We start from the raw sequence: 18,067 nt of genomic DNA, 5'->3' as shown, positions 1-18,067 counted from the left end.
CCAGTCTACCTTCTACACGATACATTTGGGGCAGTTACCATAACATTAAATTTTAACTACCTTTGCCGATGCGGTTCTTCCTGCCTCTCTGAATGTTTCGAGAACTTTCCAGGCATTTCCTGAAGTGATGCTCTCGAGCGCCATTTTTGCTCCCTCCTCAAAGTCACTTGCCAATCCAGCAACTACCAATAACGCTGCTGCGTTCAGCTGAACGAAGTGCAAAACTGGCGTCAAATCCTCTGGGATGTTTCCACCAGAATTGAGTAACCTCTTGAAGGTATCGGCGTTTTCTTGAGGGCTACCACCCGCGACAGTGGACAGTGGATGCACATCCAATCCAAAGAGCTCCGGATGCAGCGTCAACTCAGTAACCACACCATCTTTCAGCTCCCAAGCATACGTCGGCCCCGCACAGCTGATCTCATCCAGCTTTTCGTAGCCACAAACAACTAAAGCACGCTCAACGCCACCATCACGAAGTGACTGAGCGAACGTTGGACCGATCTCGGGCTCTGCGACGCCAAGTACCATTCCTCGCGGGTTTGCCGGGTTAATCAAGGGCCCGAGGATGTTAAACATGGTCCTAAAAGGAAGAGCCTTTCGGTACGGTGTTATATAGCCTAATTCGGGATGATAATGGGGCGCGAGAATGAAGGTGAATGGAACACGAGGAATGGGCATAGGTGTTCCTGGTGTTGGGGCAACGAAAAGGCAATCCAGGGCCTCGAGAAGGTCTGCTGCACCTGACGATGAGGTTGATGCGCGACTACCGTGCTAGACGAAAGTTTGAGGGCGGTCGCAAGACAAGAAAGTAAAAACAATACCTTGATGACTCGGGCCCCAGCACCAGCTGCAACGATCCCTGCCGTTGTGCTAACATTGAAAAGGTTGTATCCATCCCCGCCTTTATGTTAAAATGAGTATGTGGTGCGAGTAAAAGGTCGGCGAGTCGCACCTGTTCCAACAATGTCGACGACAAAGTCATTCTCCGTATCTTGCACTGCAGCCTTCAGCGCCTTCTCCCGCAACACCGATGCAGCTGCCGCAAGAGACTCTGGCCGTCTCTCCACCCGATGTATGTGTAATGCACTGAGAAACGCTCCGATTTGTACGGGTTGGAGGACGTCGGGGGTGAACAGATGGTTAAGCGCCTTCTTGAGATCATCTGGAGTAAAGTACTCGGGTGTCTGCACCAGCTTGTTCAGTAATGGCCTGAAGGACTCTTCCGTGTATGTTTCCTTCGAGCTCGACGCCGTCTGGGGTGGCTTCCAGGATTGTGTCATGGTGAAGCACTGGAAAGGAAGTGAGTCAAGGCCATCATGACGAGCCTGCATCATGTGTTGGCAACGGTCACATTATTTTTAGTTTTCCTCTTGACCATCACGCGCACCGACATACTCGGAAATGGCCTTCGTTTGTACGAACAGAGAGGCAAGCAATTGTATCGATAAAATATGTATCTAGCTCCTGAAATTTCGCGTCGCGCGTCAAGCTGCCAGGCAAAAAAATTATGCCGATCGAATGTACCGCGGCCGAGATTTTCTGTCTCAATTTATTCGCGGTACCTGCACTTCCTCAATTCAGTGAGACGAATCGTGTATGCTTGTATTATCATCAACAGGTACCACTGAGCCTTTTGAATGACTATAGAGAGCACAGTTTATCTGACGCCTGCCTTTCTTACGATTGTTGCTCTCCAGCTGTGCCAAAAGTACTCCTGCCGATTCGCCTCTACAAGGGAAAATGTATCCATGATCCTATGCTACTTAGAGAATGTTTCTCTGCCGTGAACTTGCGATTTTAGGCCCTTCGCTTTAGCTTGATATATTTCTAGCTCCATCTACGAACTCGTTTCAACCAACGCTCAGAGATTCGTCTCAAGGTAACACCGGGTTCGAGGGGATTTATGGATCATCAGGTTTTACAAGCTAAGGCTTCTTCAAATAGTTCAAGGAAGAGGTATACGGTCTGACCGAAGGCGTGCCAATGGGCGTCGCTGGTACTTGTGCAAGAAACGGGACAATAGAGAGCGTACAGTAGAGATAACTATATATGATAGGTACTGTTCATGCCATCTCTACAGACATAGATATCAAGCAGTTTGATTGGTTTCTAATGTACACAGTTACATCGCGAAAGGGTGCAAGGTGTTCTCTACCTTTCAAAATCAAGTATGCATGTAGTTCTTATCATATAACGACAGTCGTACAGTATAGTATGCGCTCCAACAGTCAAAAATAATACTGGATGAAATAAGATAGAACCGCAAGCTCTATAGCCATCAAGCCCATCTACCCAAGAGTGCCATAAGCGCACAGCCAGCTAGCATGCATGCGATCGCATACGCTAACCGGCCGTTTGAGCTGGTCATCATTTCCTTGTTAAACAGGAATTCATGAGCGAGCAACTGTAAGATGATCCAGTCAATAAAAGCTTTCCAAGAGGTGAAGCAACACTTACTTCAACCAGACCCGTGTAGATCAAGATGCCAGAGCTGAACGCATCCAGAACACCGCTGACGATGGATGCAGTAGGTGCTACCAGGATTATAGGTGGTACGGACACCCAGGCCGGCTGCGATTCCAATGGGTGTCGTCAATCCGTATAGCGCTGCTCCAGCAAAAGGTACCCAGTGATACTTGGGCGGTAAGGTCCATGTAGGCGAGTCGGGAGCCTATACCTAGTCCTTCGAACGTTTCTTCAAATTATGCATTAGGAAAGAGTAGGCGGTATATAAAAAGGCCCTTACGATGGAAGACCAGGACGACGAAGAGGACCTTAAAATCTTCATCGACGGCAAGCGTCAAACCAATCAGTATACTTTTCGAGAAGGAATGAGGAGCATGAAGACTGTAATGACGTGGCAAATCATACCTATGCAAAGCGACACCAAATTCAAGGATGGCAACACCAATGATCTGCGTTAGTGCGGAATCCAGGACTGCGATGTTCATGTTGATTCTCGACGTCGACTTCGCTGTCGCTGATTTTTGATTTCGATTCATCGACGTTGCCTTCTGGTCCATGTGCGGCATGGCTACCCGCGAGGTGTCCGTGTGCATCTAGAAGGAGAAACGAGGTGATGGACGTTGGCGGGGTGTGGAATGGAAGGTAGCTTACCATGCCTCATGCCGATCTCTGCTAGTTTTTTCGTCCCCCATCGGAAGGCAATGAGTTCGACGATAAAGATGAGGAAGATGCTGAGCATGCACAATGCAAGTGCATAGGGCTGGTATAGGAATAGTCAGGGTGTGGAGTGGGAAGGAAACGATAGGGAAGACCGACATAAACTTGCCATCCTTCTGCAAGACACTCAGAAGAGAGGGCGTCAAGTGCAGGTGATAATAGATGGATAAAAGCGGTTGCGATCTAGAAGGAAAAGAAAAAAAAGGAGAGTCAGTTCGTTTGTTACGTCTGGTAGCAACGATGACAGTCCGTACAATGACACCGCTTCCAAAATATTTTGCGAAGCTGCACAGTCGATTAATGATAGATCACCTAAAATAGCAGCACAAAAGACGCACTCAAACACGGCTGTCGGCACATGTAACCAAGAAGACCTTCTTGCTAGGACAGGGAACAATGCACCAAAGCTCGAACCCACTAAAATTATAAAGATCGCCGCTACACGTAAACCAAAATAAGAGTCGGCGCCGCCACCAGAGCCGCAATTGAGCTCCCCGTCGTCTGCTCTGGGTAAGATGTGCATCGCGGTTGACATTATGTCGAATTCGAGAGAAAAGACTTGAACAGGACTATCGTACTGGAAGTCACTGGAGAGCAGCACGGGGTAGGGAGTAGGACTTTTATGTCTAAACGAGGCAAAACTGCGACACTGTTTTTTGCATGTGGACCTGGTGATGACGACTTGGAAGGTCCTCTTGATCAACTTCAAATCCGGGCGCCAAGCCGCGACAGGTGGTATACGTCCCTTATTATTGGCTGCAGATCACGTGCGAGTACCCTCTCGGTCACGGACCTAGCCAGTTATCCGCGCAAAATCACATTGGTACTAGCCGATGCGGTACATACCAACGACATATGTACGCCAGATAAGATTTCTTGCCACCGTCTGGCTGGCGAAATTGTAAGAAACTACATGGATGCGACACTGACAGGATACTCAAAGGTAGACACAACGCTCAAGCTAAGCTCAAAATATATCTAATATCGAGAATAAGTACGCCACAACCGTCCACATTTACACAGGGCTTGATGGCGACTGTGAAGGTATATCGGCAACGCCACCGTCAAAACCCATACAGGTACTTACCGGCAGCTACAGGAAAAACGTCCGTCGACTTGTCTCCAGCTCGGGCTGGATTCTTGAGTCAGCGCGTAAATACTTCAAGACGTCTCTTCACTGACCTTCCAAGCCCACAGGTACTCATCTTGTTTTGGTGGAACAACCTTCTCAGGTTCATCTTTGGCCTCCTCAACACTAGCACTACTAGCACTGTTCTGGTCTCGTTCGTCTCCGGAAACTCCGTTGTCAAACTCTAATCCTTTCGGTGCCTCCCCAAACCTCTGCACAGCAGGTATTCCTTTTCTCAATGAACGTAACTTGAGCGTAAATCTCGGTCCTATCTCTTGCAGTGCTACCTTCTCCGTAGATCGGAAGGCATAACTGAACGCAAAATTAACTTGGATATATTTTTAACAAGGACGACATACCGGTGACGCCGAAAGAACAGAAAGTCGCGTTGATTGTGAAGGGTGACTTACCTGTCGACCTTCAAATTCCGGCATGGGAGGGAACAACGTCTGGAACAGTCGACCAACTGTATGGCCCAGTCGTGTTACAAAGTTATTGAGAACTAATTCAGGGAAATGGGAAGTCGCCCGCGCATGGCCCTAAAAAATGTCAGGAACCTGAAGCTAACAGAATCAAAGCGCATACATATATTTGTTTCGTTAACTCGATTGAGGTTAGCTTAAAATATGCCGTCGGGCCACTTGGTAGGTGTATCAATGTGATGGCATCTGCACGTACGATCCATTCAGGCAAGTTAGTCAATTCATCAGCGGGCAGAACGCACTCGGCTTTTTCATATCCTCGTTAACGACACACATATGCTTGTACCCCCTTCCAGCGGCCCATCCCGCTATCCGTCCAAGCTCGAACCCCTTGCCTTTCTTTCTCCGTATGAACTCGGCACCGGGAAACACACCGACGATTTCGTCACAAAAGTCGTACGTCGACTTGGACGCTTTGGGTGAGGTCGTAATGAGGACTTTGGGTGGGATCGAGGGGTCGTCAGTGGACGTAAAGTAGTCGGCAAAGGGGTCGTTGGCGATGTCCACCGCGGATTCTCCAGGTGCTGAAGAGCCTGAGGCCTCTTCCTGCGAAGGGTCAGCGGTGAGGTAGGAAGGGTCGAATTCTCGGGTGTTGTCCAGTGTACGTGGCACATTTTCAGCGAGACGCTTCTGTTAAATGTTTTCAGCCTCTGGATTCCTTAAAATTTACCTGACTACTGACTTTCTTGGCTGCGGGATCGTTAGCTTCAAGCTTGGCCTGTGCTAGCCGTTTCTGCAATTTCTGCTGGCCCTTCGCCTTTTTCGATTTCCTTGCAATCTCTTCTCGTTTTATCTTGTTTTTGATGGAATTGGGCTCGAAGCGTGAAGGTGGCATGGTGGAGGAAGAACGACAATAATACTTTTGGTGAGAAGTGAACTGTAAATGACCGTGGGAATTTGCTTCCCGATAGCGATGAGGTCACTGGGCATGAGACTTTTACTCTTTACCTCCATCCTTGAAGCTGTCTTTCACGAGGCTACCCACACTAGGCCAATGTCTGCTCAAGTACCACAGGAAGGTATGCATTGAGCTACTCCACCCAGCTTCTTTACTCATTCTTCGTACAGAATTGCCTATACTCGAATCAGTCATCAAGTGCGCTCTTTCTTTTTGACATCATCTGACTGTCCGCCCAACGGCAAAATTGCAGCATTCGAAATAGACTGACAGCGCTGAAGAAGAACCGGGCCGGATTCATCAAGCCTTCGGACGTGAATTCTTTGTATCAGGCCGTGGTCAAGCAAGGTGCGTTCATTTCCCCGTGGTGCATGGAAAAGGCTCATCGAAACCATTCATAAAGTGACCAGCTTAATGATGTCCGCAATGACAACGATACCTATAATAATCGCCTCGATACCACCCTTGCAGACGTCTTCACCCTTCTCTCTCTGTTCTACCTTACCATAGGCAAGACGAGAGACACTCCAGCAATCTATTCCCAGCTTGCATCCATGCGAGTGAGTATTAAAGATCTCTATCTACCCTTCGTACGATCTAATTATATACCTGTAGCAAATTCTAAACCATATGACCGAGTCCGCGGTATACAACGAGTCAGACCTTGCCCCATTTCAACGACGCCTCAGCGATCTTCGCCAAATAGTCCAGCGAGACGCTTCCGCCGGAAAGCATCCGGAGGCACTGACGAAACTGCTTGAACGACAACTCGGCGAATGCGATGGTATCGTCCGAGATTTACAAGACGGTCTCGCGGTGCTGTCCGACGAGCTCGTCCCTGTCCACGAGAAGCTTGTCAACCTACGACGAAAGCTCGTGGCACTTGGCTCCAGGGAAGGCTCTCATAAAGCTGAATTGAAACCAATAATGGAAGAACTTCGAAAAATTGATTCGTTGAGTGTCTTCCCTTAATGAAGTGGCAATTACTCATACAATTATTATCATACTTAGGAAACGCGTGGAAGGACGATTCCTTGGACCCGGAGGCAACGTTCCGTCCTCACAAGCAAATTGTTCTTCGCTGCTCGAAAATTGCTTTGAAATCGCACAGGAAATCAAGGCAACCGAAGAGTCCAAGAATGTCCCGGAATCGCTGAAGCCAATCTACGATCGTCTGAGCGAGATCAGGAAGGAGCTAGAGGATCTCGTCCTGACACATCGATGGAGTTTACGAGAGACCGATTTATGGAACTACTCGCTAAGTCTACAGGAAATCGATAAGATGAGGATCGACGGAAAATTCACGGATTCAGAGGGTAATCGACCGAACGGTCAATACGTAGGCATCTTATTTTATTATCACCGAAAGAACTCTCAGCATGTGTATCTGCGCAGGTGCTGTTATATCTGTTGCGCCGATGTTACGGGCTCATATATCGGCTGCTGTCGTCCAGCGAGCCCGTTTCGGAAGAGCTTATGCCTATCGTGGGTGTCTTGATGCTTTGGTACTGCAAAGAGGCACTCACGGATCGTGGATGTAGGCCAACAAGCTGAACACCGTCAAGAAATGCTTAAACGAAGTGCTGAAATACGGGGGCCCATGGAGCCCACGCGAACTTTACCCTGTGCGTAGTTCTTTCATTTCCTACCAACCGAAATGCCCTCTCTATCCACCTTGTGTGAGAACTTGACATCCGTGGACTCGCTTACTTACGATCCTGTCCTTCTGTGTCTTCTTTTCGATGGTCCAGTATCAACTAGCTCTTCATCAAATCGAATCAAGGAGAAAGGACGGAAAATTCATAGGTATCGATGGTTCAATCCCCGAGGGTCAGGGTATTGTTATGGCTCATCTTAATGAATGCCATGAGCTTATTGAAATGGTAGAGTTCTCATTTTTGGTCGCAGTGTGTACTTGGGAGTCTGATTATCTTCCTAGCTCAAAGAATCAATGGACGAAGCTGGCGAAGACGACGATGACGAAGAGTACGATGATGATGACGATGAAGAAGAAGAAGCGTCAGGCTCCGATGCGGAAACACCATCATGACGCTGTCGGTTGCTTGCGCAGCTGAAAGAACGAAGAGGCTTGAAGTACATCTTATTCTGTATCTTGATTTTGGAAGCATTCAATAGTCCAAGTTATCGCAAGTAGATATGTGTGTGTGTGTGTGTGTATACAGTTTTACCTAGTCTAGTATGTCGTTGAGCTTTTCTTTGCGTACGCTACCAGTATAGGAATGTGAATGCGCGCAAAATGCCACTTTCAGCCGGGACGCGCAGGCACGTGAGACAACACCGCTTATAAGCAGGAGCCCTTGCCCAACTTGAACAGTATCACCCATCTACCTATCGTTCACCGCTACCGCATCCATCCACCATGGCTGACAAGATTCGAGAGGTCAGTTGTTGTCTATTCACTGTGCCGATTTCATCTGACGCCTTTGTAACATACAGAAAATGAACAACCTTCGCTTGGAGGCAGACAATGCTGTCACTCGCGCAGAGGAGGCCGAAGCGAAGAATAAGAAATACGAACAGCTTCTCCTTGAGAAGGACCAAGAGATTACGTCTTTACAGCACAAGCTTGCGTTGCTGGACGCGGATCTGGAGAAAGCCGAAACCAAGGTTCAAGAGTACAAGGTGGCTCAGGAGGAGGGCGAACATTCCAAGTCGACGAACGACAGTCTACTGAGGAAGATACAGCTGCTCGAAGAGGAGCTCGATGTCGCGGAGAAGAACGTCAAGGATACCGTCGAGAAGTGAGTCTTAATCGTTAGCCCCATCGCACATAATGGGTTACTGATCACTTGCGATTAGGTTGCGCCAGGTCGATGTGAAAGCAGAGCACTTTGAGCGCCAGGTCGGAAGGGTCGAGCAGGAGCGCGATATGTGGGAGAAGAGGTGGGAAGTGCGTATATATTTATCATTCCCTTCCTTGCGAGACATTGCTGATTGCCATCTAGGAAGCCCAGGCAAAGTACAATGCGTCGAAGAAGGAGCTCGACGAACTCCTTCAGACTATGGAAGGGCTCTAATTGGATTGTCGCCCGTACCCACCACCCCCCCTTATCTGCTCTTGTCATTTGTACAGCACACATTACGCGCAGGAGCGTTTTATTTCTTTCTTTCGTACTGGCGCGTTTGGCATACTCTACTTCAATTCACGAATGCAATAACGATTAACGGAAATTTATCTGGCGTTGCAAACTCAAACGAGCTTCCGATGAGGTGCTATTGATATAAGTGTAAGACACAGCCTGAAGCCATACACTCAAGCTCAGCTTCAAAACCTCACCAACACGACTTTGGTTCTGACAGAAAGATTGGGTCCGAACACGACAGGTATGTTCAGAGGTCGAGCTTCCTGCTTCGAAACTTCGTTTGCGTCTGGCAGTGTCAAACCGGCCGACATTCGGCGACGTCGTCCTTGTCTTTAAATATATTCTTAAAGTTTAATACGGTGTACCCTTACGGATTGAACGTTGAACGTTGAAGTATTGATTCCGCGGCATAAGGAAGGTGCACATTAATTCTCTACCATATAATGAGTTGTGTTTGAGGAAGTTACCTTAAAGTTACCATTGTTGACTCTGACATCATGACATTCGGGAAGCTCCGAAGTTGGAAGTTCTAGTCTTTAACAAAAATCCTGGCAAGTACAGGATCGCCATTTTCTTTCCAAGTCTACCATCTGGAATTACTTTTTCTTTGTCCCAGCTCTACCATTGTAGTCGTCACGGTCGCGCCTCCTTAATGCCCTACGCGTAAATCACGGCTGCGCATAAATATTATCACGCCATGCGGCCCGCAAATTGGATCCTTCGGCGCCTCTCAGGGTCGTACGACCACCAAGCATCGTACAGTTCACGCTTCCTCACCATTAACAGCGATTCATGCTGTTTTCTAGGAAAAGTATACTCGTCAAGGGGAAGAAACCGCTCTATGCTGCCACCAAGGTGCTCAATGTCTCTTCGGCTACTGCTTCGTCAGCCTTCGCAAAGTGCTGGGTCCATAGCACAAACAAGACACGAACGCTGCTCAAGACGGTGAGAACCCAGAGCCAGGGTTTCCGGAGGGCGTACTCTACTAAGTTTGGAGGGACGGGGTCAGAGTCCGAGTCGACGCCATTGTACCGTGCGTCGTCATCTGAATTGACGTACGTCTCGGTCTGACCGCCTATGTAGAAAAGCTTGTCGCTGCATGGACAAATACGCCGACGAAATGGTATCCGTTGCCAATCGCTGTCGGTGCCCTTCTTTTGGTCGCCATTCAATACCGGAAAAAATCAAGACGGGCGGGTGGGGAAGTTGAAGTGGATGAACATGGAGTTGAAGTCATCAGATTGAAAGGCCCATGGCATGTGAGTAGCTTTATCCCTTTTCTGTAATGACACGTTCGAGCAAATATCTAGGTACATGTCCTTGGTGCCCTGCCGCTCCGCAATATGTCACGCTTATGGGGATACGTGAACTCCCTCCAGCTCCCAGTCTGGTTCCGTCCGTATGGTTTCCGTATCTACGCCCTGGCCTTTGGCTGCAATCTTGATGAAATTGAACCTGCCGACCTGGCGGCGTATCCGTCTCTTGGTGATTTCTTCTATCGCAAGCTGAAGGACGGCGCACGGCCGGTTGATGACGCGATTCTTGTCAGCCCTGCTGACGGGAAGATCCTGCATTTCGGCACTATCCAGGACCTCCGTATAGAACAGGTCAAGGGTATCACGTATTCCCTGGACGCGCTACTGGGTGTTGAGCGCCCAGGAACGCCTCCCCCTTCTGTCGCCGTCGTCGCACACCATAATATGCCTGTCGTAGATGATCACGAATTCGCCAATGTCAACGGCATAGAATACAGTCTTGACAAGCTTATCGGATCATCCTCTACCTCTGGATCAGCCACTCCAACTTCGGAGAACAACGATCGTCCAAAGAAGTTCGGAGACCAGGTTGACGCATCTGTCGTGGAGCCCAACCAGAACACTCTTGTTCATGACGCTTCCGTCGCACTCGAGATGGGTATTAAACCTACCTTGGGGCGCAGACCTAGCATGATCGCTCGTCCTGGAAACTCGCTGTACTTCTCCGTGATCTACCTAGCTCCAGGCGACTATCATCGATTCCATAGTCCCACAGCCTGGGTAGTCGAGAAACGACGGCATTTTGTCGGAGAGCTGTTCTCTGTTTCGCCGTGGATGGCCAAGAGACTGGAAAACCTGTTTGTTCTGAACGAGCGAGTGGCCTTGCTTGGCCGATGGAAATACGGGTTCTTTGGGATGGTTCCGGTTGGTGCTACGAATGTTGGTAGCATCAAGGTGAACTTTGATGCCGAGCTGAGAACGAATCTGAGAGGTAGGAAGCCGCCTCCGGGGACGTACACAGAAGCCGTGTACTCTGCTGCGTCCAGTTTATTGAATGGGCAACCATTAGTTGCGGCTCAGGAGATGGGCGGGTTTTGTCTTGGGAGCACCATCGTATTGATTTTTGAAGCTCCTGATGACTTCGAATTTGCGGTGGAAGCTGGCCAGAAGGTAAAGGTAGGCCAGAGACTTGGAGATGTAGGTCAAAGTGAAATCGGACTGAGGGGATGTCTTCTCTATTGTTTTTCTGTGTTTTGTAAGAGCGATCGCGTTTTATATAAGTAATTACGTCCTTAAACTAACTACTTTATAGGGACGTTCAACATGTCTTTGCAACTTGTATATGCAATCATCATTTATTTGAAGTTATCGTTATCATGTCTATCTGTTTCTGGCCAACATGGATCAGTGGAAGAGATCTTGAAGTATCGATTCAACGACTCGATACCCTCCCTAAAGTTGTCGACATCCACAATCACTCTCATTGCACATCATGCTAACAGACTTCTCTCTATATCCGGGCCAATATGGAATATTTGCCAGGGAATTAAAGTCCTGATGTAAAATCTTGAAGCAAGTTCCATGCAAGTGTGTCATTCCGAGCGGTGGTCTAAGGCTGGGCACGGGTGACGCCAAACTGAAGGCGGAGAAGAGCATATTAAGCATATGGTAGGGGATCGGGGTTGTGAATCCCTCCTGCAATCCAGGTCCGCTAGGTGGCCAATACTGCAATGCCGGGCACAATGTATATGTCACCCGGTGGAAGAGTTTGCGAAGTTGGACATTCGGTACAGTATCAATCCCTCATTTCACTACACCCTGAGAGACGTCGGTTCAAACAAAACTACCAATGTTGTCGGAGGCTTAATTTCCTGTCCATACGGGGATTGCAATCTCACCACTACTCCCCTCATCACGATGAATAATCCCACAACTCTCAAGATTTAGCATATCACGAGCTTGCGCAAAAAGCAACTTCCGCTACTAGCATAAAGATCATCAGAGGCGTTCGTAATGCATGCAAAAGAAAAGAGATACCTGGCGAATGTCAATTCTAGTTGCAGGATACCGAGAGGCTACGCCTTCTACATCTATAGATACACGTGAGTTTCCTTCAGATGGTGACTCTACCGAAGCAAGTGGATCAGAAGCTGGCGGAGACAGTGGCTGATAGGGTGACGGCGACGTTGTCTCGTCAGAAGCTCGAGGCTCTCTGCTTGTGACATCAGCATATGCAGGTATCCGAGAAGACAAAGTAGAATGAGTTGGCGAAGGATAAGGATTGTGACCGCTTGGTCTTTCTCGCACGTCGCGCTTCTGCTGGTGAACTGGCGTATTATCACCGGTGGATGATAGAGGAGGCGGTAAGAAGGTGATGACGCGCTTGGACGAACTAGCACTCATTCCCGACTTCTTTCCAGGAGCGGAAATACCCGGTAAGGAGAATGCTCCAGTGCGCATCTCCGTCGCGGCGGCCCTAGTAAGAATTGTAAGTTAGCAAAACGAGGGCATCGGATATGAATAATAATACTGACTTAGTCATGCGCTTCTTGCGGTTATGAAGAGTGCTCCATTCTTCGTCAGGATCTATAGACAACTTGTATGCATTCGGTCTGGCAGTTGACCTCGGGGGTGATGGTGAGATGCGTTGCCTTTTGTGGCTGGATACGTGCATATTTGTTAGAGACGGGTGCCTTGGGTTGCGGATTCGCATAAGGACCGGAAATGGCAGGCGGATTCCAGGCAAAATGAGGGGGCGAAGTTCCTTCTGGATCCGGCCTTCGAGGGCCTTCATTTATGCACAGGAGGGGGGAGGCTGGTGTAGGCAGCAAGCGAATAGGCACAGGCGTGGGAGGACGAAATGGCTGAGGTACTTCGGAGCATTGTCAGAGTAGACGACATGAAAAAGGTATGAGCGTCACCTGCTGGCGCAAGAGGTCTGGACAGCCGTAATTTGGGTGAAGCATGGACAGAAAAATGTGGTGCCGTATTAACGAGTGTCCTTTGAAGTATGTTCCGACGAGGGGCAAAGAAGGGCTGAGGCTGAGGTCGAGCAATTGATCGTATTGGACGAGCAACAATAGGCAGAGGAGAAGATAAGGAAGCATTGTTAGTAGGGGAAAATGATATGTCTGGCCGCGAAACGGGAGAGGAGAAGTAGCTGGCGATAGGACGCTGAGTTTGAAAGGCGCGAGGAGGCTGAGGACGAGCATAGATTGACTCTGGAGCCCTTACCTGAGCATCAGGGCTATCCTGGTCGACGAGAAAAGGAACATGAACAACAGCATCAGTAGGAGAAGCTCCTGGCAGAGATAAAGCATGAGAGTTAAAAGGACGATCGCGAGTTATATGTGTTTCCACGGCTTGTATATGAGAAGGACGTAGTGAGGAAGGGAGTGCGTTGGGACTGACTGGAGGCCCTGTTGGAAAAGAGGTTGTTTTTGAGGCAGATGGAGCACCAGGGGCCATATCACTGTATATATGCGTATCGTCTGGGTGTACTTGAGGCTTGGTCGATGATTTCGGCAGAATGACGGGAGTATTGACATGTTCATGCACGGAGTCTCTAGATGAAGGACGAACAGTAGATGGCGTAGCATTGGCTTGAGGAGAAGACCTTCGAAACTTGGACTTTGCTTTCTCTGACTGTTTTTTCAGCCCGTCGACTATCGACCCATTAGTCTTCCTCCTAGCGTTCATAGGTTTGATAGGTCGAGAAGGTTCATTCTTCGAAGACGGTCGATTTGTGCTGCGAGCAGCCGCGTTAATTTTGGCAATGCTGAACGGGTTCGGCTTGTAGACAACGGTCTCCTTTCTCGTAGAAATGTCCAAATCGTCAAGCATACGGCTCTCGTCCACACCAGAGTCGGAGGAAGAATCAGAATCAGAACCAGAGTCGTCCAAGTCACGGTCAGTATGTCTGACTTTCGACGTTCTGAGATTGAAAGCCCATCCTGAAGAGCTCTTCTCTGCTGGAGCTGCGCTAGTTGGAGGCATGATTTCAACAGCATCGACGAAATGGGCAAGGACAAAGATGGGTTGACCGGTCCGGACGTCGACCTCGCGACGCGCAGTGTGCAGTGATCGAGGCCTTGGATAAAAATCGAGTCTATCTTGACTTCAACGTGCGGAAGAAAATGCTGAATTATTAGCCATATGGACTACTTAAGTAGTACTAGATACATGATAAATTGGTAATTGCCCTCGTGAACCCAAAACATTAGATATTATGACTACAACGTTAGATATGCTTGTCGCAGTCCAATAAGATATGATAAAAAAGTAGCTGAAGTTCAGCGTCCATGTTTAACGAATGAAATAAATATGCATCAGGCATACTCCAAAGTCCAAATGATGAATAATAGGGCGTGATAACTTTAAAGAGTCCGGAACAAGTTTAAGACGGCTTTGCATACTTCTCTGGCAGTTCAAGCTGTTCCATGGCTTGTAAAATCACTGAGAAAGCACCGTCATTGAATATTCTCGAAAGAAGAAACCGAACATACCAGCAACCATTCCTCCAGCAGCGTGCTGTGAGATATGGCAATGCACAGTCTGAGGGCCTGGATTTTGCACAACATCTTCGACAAGTTTCAGCCGAGCTTCCTCAAGAACAGAATGTTGGACTCACATCTGAGTGCTAGCCAGCTTCCCTCTGGAGTCGACGGTATGGTATTATATCCATCTCTCTTCGGAGGGTTAACAAAGTTGAAATGCTCTGGAATTGCTTCAGCTGCCTCGGCCACAGTTGTCCAGTTGAAGCTGCCAGTTCCATGACCCATGACCCAAAACCTGTTGAAATGCTGTGAAATAAAATTAATGAGCGAGGAACCTTCACTGAAGCAGAAATATAATATCACCTTGTGGATGGGATGTGCTGGACTGTGAACAGACAAGACATCGTCAGACCAGAACAATTAGAAAAAGAATATACTCACTTTGCTCCATGGACAATGAATATCAAGTCGACAACACTTCCCACCTCCGGAACGACGTAAACACTGTCTGCTAGGACCAATGAAGATCCAGCGTAAGGACCAACGTTCTCAGTCGCTGCCTCGAGGACACCCCTCCACACGGAATCCCAGATCAGCGGGTCGCCATTCTCATACACGCCAGTCTGCAGACCAGTCCCGTTGGCCGTCCAAATTGTTGCATTAGGCCTCTTCATGTTGAGGAAGAACGTATGCGCCACTTGGTCATTACTCGGAGGGGGATCAGCGACGTAAGGTGCAGCTTGGTCACTGGTATAGTCGAATATGGTGGCGTTACACTCGGCACCAGTAGCAGTAGTCAAAGCTGCACTCGAGTAATCGATGTATGCAGTGGAAGTGGGAAGAGCTGGGTACCCGGCGGCCGGCTTTACCAACGTTGGAGTAGCAGAAGGGTCGGGCGAGGCATACTGGAGGATTCCATATCCGGTTTTTACCTGTGGAGCGACATTTGCAGCAACACGGATGGTATACGCTTCTCCTGGTGTACCAGTAAGTTTGACCAGGGCTTGAACTCGGACACCGGAATGGAGCTGATTATTCACGGTAAGAAGAAGTCAGGAATGGAAGAGGAATCACGAACAGAGACAGCTGAGACGGGAGTTGTAGTATTCACGTATTCACCCTCGACAGCTAAAACAAGAACGGTCAGAACCAACTTCATCTCCATACAAACAAGATAATACCTACCAATGATATACATTGGATGCTCATCAATGGAAAAGACTTCCTCCCAGAGACCACCGTTGTTTACTAAATTCAGCATCACCCAGGAAGTGTTGTGGTTGTCCACGTTGAGGGTGTACAACGGATTATCGACACCTGTACAAACATCACCGTTGATGAGATATTACGGGTTCCATAGAATGCTACTCACCTTCAGAGGCGCATGTCAACCACAGCTCGTCAGGCACAAGGGCTGCATTCGCTTCGAATGCGAAGCCTTCTGCTGGAGGATTGGTAATACTGTTGTTGAGATAGAGACAACTGTCGACCTGTAAGTATGGATGAACGAAAGAACCGACGAAGCAGACTCACCCCTGAGCTGTCAGATCGCCATTTCCTCTGGCGGTTCCGATAGCCGCTAGCTCATCTGCAGAAGGACAGACAGATGAGCCTTTGCCATTGATCAGGATGGATTGAACACATCTGTGGACAGGGTCCCGTTAGCTCTAATGAGTAATTGGCAATCAGAAGGGCATACAGAGGTTCAATGTTTGCCTCTTTCCATATTTCGCCGATCTCGTATTCGGGGAAATGACGCCAGTCCATTATCATAATCGACTCGGCGTGGTGCTCAGCCGCATACATCTGGAACAGATCCAATGGGTCTTCAGATATCTGCCTGAATGGTCGCTCCCGTTTACGGTCGGGGCTACATACAACGTAATATTCAGATAAGAAGTTCAAAAAAAGGCTTTCGGCATACCGGATATACAGGGTCATGGCCATACCGTCGTCCTGTTGAGATTCTAGAAGTAGAAGATGTTAGGGTCAGTAAATTTTTCGAAATTAAATGGCGTGACATACTAGAATGTGAATGAATAAAGTAGAAACCATGTTGCGTCGCGTTCCAACAGTGCGTGAAGTTGTTGCCTGGCTGAATGATAGGTTGAGTAACACCAGGTACCTAGAAGCCCAATGAAATATTGATATCGTTAAATATAGTTCGCAGCAAAGAAGCACTTACGCCATCCGACCAAGGTGTACCTTTTTGCTCGATACCATGGAAATGCATCGTCAAAGTCTCGGTGGTGTTGTTAATGACGACGAACTATTTTCCACAAGTGAATAAGGCGCGACCATGGCAGCCTAACTCAAGCACACACCTCGACCTCATCGCCCTCGTCAATGGTTAACGGGTCGGCGGGGAATTTTCCATTGAGCAGATATACCATGCTAAACGACGTGTCAACACAAAAAACGAACAGAATCCAGGATAACATACCGCTCTTTGGCACCATCAGGATTGGCATAACCCTCGGATATTTCCAGAACATAATGCACCAAGTTGGCGCCGTTCTTTCCACCACCAATGTGGTATGTGAGTCCCAGGGTTTTCCCAACTCCAGCATGGACATCAAGTTCTGCAGAACGCGCTACGCTTGTACGACTCCCATACTGATGTGCATCATGGGGAAGCGCTAGAGAAAGCGTCAAGAAAAGGGAAAAGAAAGATAGTAGGTGAAAGGGAATAGAAGAATAAGACTTCATAGCCCTTCAAAACGAGAGGAGGGGGTTCGTGAACGAATGACAAGAGACTAAGAGGAGAGCAGTGGGGATAATTATAGAGAAAGAAGAAGTGAAACGTTAGTGTACTTTTGTATGCATCGCGCCGAGCCTTCTTCTCGGATCTGGGCGCGAAGATCAAACCCTGAGGTCATATACCAAATTTTTTGATGGCAGGATTGGAAGTTAATATCTGGACTGAGGCCAATTTCATCGAGCATCCCCGTCAGGTGGATCTCGAGCACGGCAAATCCGATCCAGGCTGCGAGCGAGAACGCGTTATTTTTTTCTCGTCGGGAGGGTGGCATAGAGTTGTGGTAATTCACCCTGTACAAGGCTGTGCATCGAGTTCGTGCCCGTAGGCTCTACCTTACCTTCACACCCGTTCCATTCTGATTCGGAGCAAGGGTGGGCTCGATGGTCCTGTCAGATGAAATGGACTAATACGCGCCTCGTGGTGAGTTGTAAATGATTTGTTTAGCCGTCTTAAGCTCTAGCCGCCTCCTTTGACTGTTCTGAAGGTGTACGCGGTGTCGTTTAACCCCGCATTATTTTGAGCGTGCACAGATAGGTACCGGGATAACGTACGTCCCCGAGATTGAAACATGTACAGCTGTTCACTGCATGTCAATTTGGAACGGTACCCTCATTTAAAGCGTGAAAGGAGCGGAGATCCGACGCCTTGAAGTCGGCGAAGAAGATACGACGGCAATTGGATGTCCAGATCGTCCGTAGCGCGCACCTGATACGATTGTGGTTACGACCTGTACACACGTGTTGATTGTAGTGGAA

At 48.4% G+C, this 18,067-nt stretch overlaps 8 protein-coding genes across 8 annotated transcripts; 3 read left to right on the top strand and 5 right to left on the bottom strand.

The window, feature by feature from the left end:
* Positions 1-45: 45 nt before the first annotated feature.
* EV420DRAFT_1260314 (glycosyl transferase) lies at positions 46-1,283 on the bottom strand (the record flags this gene model as incomplete). Its single annotated transcript, XM_060467004.1, has 3 exons — positions 46-774; positions 825-904; positions 956-1,283. The coding sequence occupies 3 exons, from the start codon at positions 1,281-1,283 to the stop codon at positions 46-48; spliced, it is 1,137 nt and encodes a 378-aa protein (XP_060337798.1).
* Positions 1,284-2,281: 998 nt separating this feature from the next.
* On the bottom strand, positions 2,282-3,721 carry EV420DRAFT_1617326 (Zinc/iron permease; the record flags this gene model as incomplete). Its single annotated transcript, XM_060475220.1, is given in 11 exon segments — positions 2,282-2,407; positions 2,461-2,494; positions 2,514-2,610; positions 2,630-2,698; positions 2,750-2,820; positions 2,875-2,972; positions 3,010-3,062; positions 3,121-3,229; positions 3,286-3,369; positions 3,441-3,471; positions 3,525-3,721. 11 exon segments carry the CDS (start codon positions 3,719-3,721, stop codon positions 2,282-2,284), a joined length of 969 nt encoding a protein of 322 aa, XP_060337797.1.
* Positions 3,722-4,368: 647 nt separating this feature from the next.
* Positions 4,369-5,632, bottom strand: EV420DRAFT_1507713 (anticodon-binding protein; the record flags this gene model as incomplete). Its single annotated transcript, XM_060471390.1, has 6 exons — positions 4,369-4,538; positions 4,597-4,643; positions 4,726-4,854; positions 4,901-4,983; positions 5,040-5,312; positions 5,473-5,632. 5 exons carry the CDS (start codon positions 5,630-5,632, stop codon positions 4,599-4,601), a joined length of 690 nt encoding a protein of 229 aa, XP_060337796.1. The 3' UTR covers positions 4,369-4,538; positions 4,597-4,598.
* A 159-nt stretch (positions 5,633-5,791) lies between these two features.
* EV420DRAFT_1617323 (uncharacterized protein) lies at positions 5,792-7,745 on the top strand (the record flags this gene model as incomplete). Its single annotated transcript, XM_060475219.1, has 10 exons — positions 5,792-5,816; positions 5,866-5,893; positions 5,949-6,062; positions 6,099-6,255; positions 6,311-6,648; positions 6,707-7,034; positions 7,091-7,180; positions 7,237-7,320; positions 7,447-7,578; positions 7,635-7,745. 10 exons carry the CDS (start codon positions 5,792-5,794, stop codon positions 7,743-7,745), a joined length of 1,407 nt encoding a protein of 468 aa, XP_060337795.1.
* Positions 7,746-8,075: 330 nt separating this feature from the next.
* On the top strand, positions 8,076-8,733 carry EV420DRAFT_1474568 (tropomyosin; the record flags this gene model as incomplete). The annotated part of the gene is made up of 4 exons (XM_060469218.1): positions 8,076-8,096; positions 8,153-8,457; positions 8,516-8,606; positions 8,662-8,733. 4 exons carry the CDS (start codon positions 8,076-8,078, stop codon positions 8,731-8,733), a joined length of 489 nt encoding a protein of 162 aa, XP_060337794.1.
* An 858-nt stretch (positions 8,734-9,591) lies between these two features.
* EV420DRAFT_1260329 (phosphatidylserine decarboxylase 1) lies at positions 9,592-11,339 on the top strand (the record flags this gene model as incomplete). Its single annotated transcript, XM_060467005.1, has 3 exons — positions 9,592-9,832; positions 9,883-10,058; positions 10,110-11,339. 3 exons carry the CDS (start codon positions 9,592-9,594, stop codon positions 11,337-11,339), a joined length of 1,647 nt encoding a protein of 548 aa, XP_060337793.1.
* Positions 11,340-12,634: 1,295 nt separating this feature from the next.
* On the bottom strand, positions 12,635-14,051 carry EV420DRAFT_1636228 (uncharacterized protein; the record flags this gene model as incomplete). Its single annotated transcript, XM_060476559.1, has 2 exons — positions 12,635-12,927; positions 12,977-14,051. The coding sequence occupies 2 exons, from the start codon at positions 14,049-14,051 to the stop codon at positions 12,635-12,637; spliced, it is 1,368 nt and encodes a 455-aa protein (XP_060337792.1).
* Positions 14,052-14,451: 400 nt separating this feature from the next.
* On the bottom strand, positions 14,452-17,260 carry EV420DRAFT_1636227 (Cupredoxin; the record flags this gene model as incomplete). Its single annotated transcript, XM_060476558.1, has 15 exons — positions 14,452-14,510; positions 14,561-14,635; positions 14,686-14,857; positions 14,915-14,936; positions 14,993-15,579; positions 15,630-15,679; positions 15,737-15,868; positions 15,924-16,033; positions 16,085-16,195; positions 16,251-16,421; positions 16,476-16,518; positions 16,577-16,676; positions 16,737-16,820; positions 16,876-16,945; positions 16,995-17,260. The coding sequence occupies 15 exons, from the start codon at positions 17,258-17,260 to the stop codon at positions 14,452-14,454; spliced, it is 2,052 nt and encodes a 683-aa protein (XP_060337791.1).
* Between the last annotated feature and the right edge of the window lie 807 nt (positions 17,261-18,067).

Source organism: Desarmillaria tabescens (genome assembly GCF_030435595.1).
Source record: "Desarmillaria tabescens strain CCBAS 213 chromosome Unknown EV420scaffold_3, whole genome shotgun sequence".
Taxonomy (NCBI): Eukaryota; Fungi; Basidiomycota; class Agaricomycetes; order Agaricales; family Physalacriaceae; genus Desarmillaria; species Desarmillaria tabescens.
This window is presented reverse-complemented; position numbering and strand designations above follow the sequence as displayed.